This window comes from Vidua macroura, chromosome 5, assembly GCF_024509145.1.
Source record: "Vidua macroura isolate BioBank_ID:100142 chromosome 5, ASM2450914v1, whole genome shotgun sequence".
Taxonomy (NCBI): Eukaryota; Metazoa; Chordata; class Aves; order Passeriformes; family Viduidae; genus Vidua; species Vidua macroura.
In genome coordinates this window covers 5,365,236-5,371,235 of record NC_071575.1, presented here as the reverse complement: position 1 = coordinate 5,371,235, position 6,000 = coordinate 5,365,236, and the positions used below count along the sequence as shown (strand labels likewise).

Below are 6,000 nucleotides of genomic sequence, written 5' to 3'. Positions count from 1 at the left end.
CCAGTCAGGGAGAAGACCAGGACCGGGTACCGGAGGGGTTGCGAAGGGCTCGCCCCGGCACCGGCCGCTCCGCTGGGCAGCGCAGCCGGGCGGCACCGGCACCCGGGCGCGGCCGGGTGGGCAGGGGGCGGCGGCGGGAGCGCTGCCGAGGGACCAGCGGGACGGCACCGAGGGACGGACGGGACGCGGCCCCCGGCCCGTGCGCGGCCCCCGGCCCGTGCGCGGCCCCCGGCCCTGCGCGGCCCCCGGCCCGTGCGCGGCCCCCGGCCCTGCGCGGCCCCCGGCCCGTGCGCGGCCCCCGGCCCGTGCGCGGCCCCCGGCCCGTGCGCGCCCCGCTGCCTCCCGCGCGTGCGCGGCGGGCCGGGGGCGGGCCCGCGAGGGGGGGGGGGGGGGCCCTCCCGCCCGCGCTCGTTCCTGCCCGTCCGCGGGAGCGCGCGGCCGCCGGCGGCGCGGGTGCGCGTGCCCGTGCGCGCGGGCCGGCGAGGCGCGTGCCCGCATCCCGCGCCGCTGTCGCCGGAGCGCCGGCGGGCGGGCGGGCGGGCGGCGGGGCCCGCGCCAGCGGCCGGGGCATGGAGAGCCTGCTGGAGAACCCGGTGCGCGCCGTGCTCTACCTGAAGGAGCTCACCGCCATCGTGCAGAACCAGCAGAGCCTCATCCATACCCAGCGCCAGCGCATCGACGAGCTGGAGCGGCGGCTGGACGAGCTGAGCACCGAGAACCGCAGCCTCCGCGGGCAGCAGCAGCAGCCGGCCCCCGCCGAGCCGCCGGCGGCCCCCGCCGAGCCGCCCCAGGGTCCCCCGCCCGAGCAGCCCTCGCCGCCGCCGCCGCCGGGCCAGCCCGACCCGCTTCAGCACCACCAACAGCTCCCGGCTCAGCCGCCGCTGCCCGCGGGCAAAGCGGCACCGGCGGGGCCCGGCGGCGGCGGGCGGGCTGCCGGCCACCAGCACCCCGCGGCGCAGCCCCACCAGCACCCCGCCGAGAAGGACGGCAGGGACAAGGGCTGCTGCGCCGCGCTGCTCCAGCACAAGACCCCCCAGGCCATCGGCAAAGGCGTCCTGAGCCGGAGAGCGGAGTAAGTGCAAAGGGGAGAGGGGGCGGGCAGGGTGGCGGCGGGGAGCGGGCGGGTAGCGGCTCTCTCCGGGCCCGCATCCAGCCGGGAACTGGGTTATACCCCCCTGCAGCCTCGCAAGGAGGGAGAGGCAGTGTGTGGGTGGGTGGGGAATCCCTCCCTCGATGCGTTCTCGGGGAGAGCAGGCAGAGTGCAAAGAGGAGCCAGGATGCTGCTTCCAAGACGCATCAGCCTCCCGGTTCACTGCGCTCGTTCCTTTGGAGAAGTGTCTGCAGCCCGTTTGGAGCCCCTTGGGCAGCTCACCCGCGGTGCTCACACACGGCATCGTGCCCTCATTGTCTGTCAGAAATAAATAAGTCTGTGATCGACGATGAGTGCGGTTTAGCCAGGCACAGAGAAGCCTCACAAAGCACAGCAGCGTTGTGGTCGCTTCTGCTTGCCTTAAGTTGCTGGTATCTGTCTAGAAAACCCCATCCTCCTTGGAGCGAGCTGGGGTTTTCCTGCCCGCACTGATGTAAGGGGTGCGTTATATTGCACATGATGTATACAGATGCTGTACTTAGGTTTGACATTTAGGGTGCTTATCGCCATTGCGTGTGGGTTGTCTGTTTTTTTGGTGGTTTGCTTTTTAAGTTCTTTTTTTTTTTGGTTGGTGGTTTTTGGGTTTTTTTTTTTTGGTTGGTTGTTTTTTGGTTTTTTTTTTGGTGCGTGGCATCTGACACTGATCCAGCTCTCCAAAAGGACAAAGAAATTTTTGCTGGTCTCTTGTCTTCAGTGAAGAAAGCTTGACTACTAGTAGTGGATACTGAAATGTACTGTGTGTGCATGAATGTATAGTAAACAAGGATGAGCATTCCAGCACTATAGGTGGAAAGGGCTACTATTGAAGAGCAACATTCTCTTGGATTATGTATTCAGTATATGCCATCAGTTCACCAGCTGGTAATTACAGCTGCAGTCAGTATTGTAATTTCCTTTGTTTAGGCACTTGGAAAGCAGGGGGATGTTTTCTGGTTGAAAGCCAGAGTTAGTAAAGTTAGAAGGAGAAGGAGTATAGTTTCTGCTGTGGCTTCTTTTAGATAAGAAAGAAACTAGCATAAGTAGTAAAACTAGATCAAAGTCTTTCCTGGAATTGTCTCTATTGTCTTTGTTATGGTGATGTCAAAACAACTGAAGTGCACAACACACAAGAACATATGAAGCACACAAGTGAAGTACACAAGCCCAAAACATCTTCCTTTTCTCTTTTGACAATTTAAATAAAGGGACCCTTTTCTCTCGTGTTCGTTTTGAATACACAAGCAGAACTACAACGTGGAGCTGGATTTTTCACTGGTGTAAGTAGAGTTGCACCATAACAGCTCGGCATCTATCATGTGATTCTATGAAAATCAGTGAAGATATTGCTATTGAAAGAAATGCTATTAAAGGAATAGGTACGGTCAAGGCATGCTCGAATCCCAAAAAAGCATATGTTTGCTTCTGAAATACTGCACCGTAAGATTCAATTTTTCAATCACAACTTAGAGGAAGTGAGTGGGCTCCTCAGAGTATTAATGCAGGTAGTAAGCCTTTGCAGGATCTGGCTCTTATTCATCATGAAATAGCTGGAGTTTAAAAAAAGAAGTGGGGCCAGATTCTGAACTCATGCCAATTGGTGTAAATCCAGAATAGCATGGTTTGAATCCCTCAAGTCAAACCACTAAGAAACCCAAATAAAAATGCATAATCAACCTCATTGTTTTTTTAAGGAGTGACTCCCTGCAGTGAAGGCTCTGTAAGAAACATCATCTCAGCAAGGGCTTTCCTTGCTTCTGCACAGAGTTTCTAACATACGTCATTACACAGACCGAAGAATCAATTTCTCTGCATAAGAGTAAATACTTTCTCCTTATCTGAGCTCTTTTTGCAGTGGGGTTTGACTGGGGGAAGAATTGTTTTTTCCTTCATGCCAAAATGCACAAAGAGAAGTGCATTAAGAACACAACTGATTGCTGATGTATCATATGATGATCTTTCTGTTTCAGATAGATAGAAGGTTGGATGGAGCCTTTTTTGTGGAAAGTCAGGGCTGCTGCTGGGGATAACAGAGCAATCCCTGCAGCGTTCTTCGCTCAGGAAGATTAAAATAGACTGCTTCTGTTTCCTTCTATAGCTTAGGCAAACCAAAATCTTTGTATAGAAAAGGAAATATGAGAGATGCCAAACAGTCTACATTTCTCACTTTTGCAGGTTCTTTTTTTCACCCCACTGATTGTGTATACTGAGTTTCATACTGTCTCCTCTCTGACTGTTAGAGGGAAATCGAAGAGACTGCAAAATCTAACTTAAAGGCAGCTTGGATGGAGGGTGATGAGTCTTTTACCACCAATTGACAGGATGCCCAATATACCTTATGATTCAGCTCACCAACCTGTGAGTTGTATTTTTGCTTTTGTGTGACAGCAGGGGACATATATGTTAATACCTGCACAGACCAGGTATCTGTTCTCTCTCCCTTCCTCCCCCTCATGTCCAAACATGTTTTTCCCTGTTATAAACTCTGAAATTAAACGTTATCTAATTTTTTTTTTTCTTAGCCAAGAATAGAGGACTGACTGCTCACTACAGAAAATGGCCACTCTAAATAGAACAAAAAGGATATTTTAGCATGTTGGGATACAGTGGCTAAAAGCCAGGGTTAAAGCAGCACCCAGGCAGTGCCCTGTAGTCTCTGCCCAGGAATGGAATTTCCTCTGCCTTCACAAAACAGGAGGTTCTGGCAATGTGTTTAAGTGTGGACGTGTGCTGGTCCTTCTCACCTCAGACACAGCCCATGGATTTTGCTCATTTTGAGTCAGGTTTGAGGTTTTTTTTTTTTGCAGCCCAGCTTACCTCAGGCTCTGGATAGAAGTGAAGACCTGAGCTTTTGGACACATGTGACTATTCATGTCAGCTGGAACAGTCTTCTGCAAGGGATGTCTTCTGCAAAAGAAGCATCTCTCTTATTCTAAAGAAAACTTCAGCCTTATTTTTGTTGTTAGTTTTTGTAAAAACTGACAACTTTTCCTTCTTTAAAGCTTAAAAAAAAAAAAACCAACCCAAACCCAAACAAAACCTACATTTTAAAAGGGAACAAAACCAAGATTATCTCTGGAAATTGAAGAATTCCAGACCTATGCAGAGGCCCCTAATTGTTGCTGCATATCTTTGTGTGGGAAAGGTGGTACTCAGCTTACCTATGAAAGGAGAGGAGGAAAAGGAGAAAGATTTTTGCAGAGATTTTCAGCAAGAATTAGGCTGATTATTATTCCATGGCATCTGTCTCTTTCTACCTTAGGAGGCTATTGCATAAGCACCTCACAGTTTTAAAAACAAAAAAATAAGGTCATTCGTCATGGAATGTTTTACTTCAAAAATACAGGTTGCTAAATTAGCATAGCTCAGATCACCCTTACGAGGCAGCCTCTTGTCTTAAGGGACCATCCCAAAGTGTCAGCAAATTCTGAGAATATAAATTTTCCATCCCTTCTTTATCAGAATACAACCTTCTTTGCCAATCCCCCAGTACCCTTCATTGAGTATCAGGGAAATGCCACAGGGTTGAATTTAGCAGATTAAGTCTAAATGACCCAAATTCTGCTGTTTTTTATCAGAGAAACTCTCAGTAGGAGCTGTCTATGGAAGGACTTCTGTTCTGAGCCCAGGCATTAGCAGGAAAACTCACTCTGATAAATACAATTAGAATAATAGCTAATAATCTGTTATAGTTCCTTCCATCAAAAGACATGGCTGCAATTCACAAACATTCTGTATTAAAGTGGCATTAAAGTCTTCTTTTAACCATGTCATCAACAGTGAAAAGAAGACATAGAAACAGTCTTTGTCTAGCATGACATAATGGATCTAAGTACTGGCTTTAAATTATTAGCCCGTGTTTGGTCTACAAGATAACTCCTCATGCAAAACAAAGTCCATGAACTCTTAGAAGAATTTTTCTAAAGTCACATTTTCCCATAGGTCTTAAAGCTCATTTTGGATTTGCATTAGACTGAAATTTATATTATTTTATTTAGTATTGAATTAGAATAGAATTTTTTATCTTACTAAAGAGGCAAGTTTTAAAAGATGATGTTAAAATCACTTATTGCTCTTGTTCTGAGACTGTTTGCTGGTTTTTTGTTAATTTCAAAAGCTCAATTATGTAAGTTTAAAATTAAGATATTGCATATGCAGAGGTACTCTTTTCCATAATTTTTCTTTTTAACTATGCATTGATGTACTATTCTATGGGTTATCTCCAGGGTAGAGACATTAGAAAAAATCCTACTGATTTCAATAGGAGCTAACAACAACTGTAAATATTATGGTTTACCATTAACATATTTTGCTATATTTCCGCATTGCACCAGCACAAAAAAACCTGCAGCAATTTAAAAAAAAAAGATCAGAACAATTCCAAATGGCTCATGTACCCCAGATATCCATTCTTTTCACTTTGGGCACAGAAAGAATGCTACTTTTGCCCTCTTCTTTCAGTGTCTCAGATTTCCTCCAGCACATTTCAGGGTTTAACTCCCTTGAGCTTTCACACACCAGAAATAGTTGCATTGGTGCTGCCCTGGGCCCTGCAAATCCCTGCTAGCAATGTACTGTCTCAGCATCAGAAGTTATTTGGAGTCGAGTGCTGTAAGCAGGTTTCAAATGACAGAGGTCTGCATTGGCACAGCTTCACAGATGCTAAAGTCCTGCTTAGATGATTTTGGCATAAAGAGCACACTGAGAGGAAAACAGAAAGTAGGCTCTCCTTGACTACATCTATTTTAAAGATAAATCCATACTGCTTCCATTGCAGTCAGCTAAGACATACTTTATAACACACATCTGCATTGTACCTACAGCAGGGCCTGTAAAATCCCGGGCAGAGGAGTGTGGAGTTAGTGATTCACGAC

General features: G+C 48.3%; 1 protein-coding gene across 5 annotated transcripts in view; it reads left to right on the top strand.

Moving 5' to 3' along the window:
• The first annotated feature begins 569 nt into the window (after positions 1 to 569).
• Positions 570 to 6,000, top strand: part of IQSEC3 (IQ motif and Sec7 domain ArfGEF 3) — a 99,181-nt gene continuing 93,750 nt past the window's right edge. For all 5 annotated transcript variants that reach the window (XM_053976939.1, XM_053976938.1, XM_053976943.1 and 2 more), the window contains exon 1: positions 570 to 1,072. In XM_053976939.1, the coding sequence (XP_053832914.1) occupies positions 570 to 1,072 (503 nt within the window). The remainder of the gene's footprint in view (positions 1,073 to 6,000) is intronic.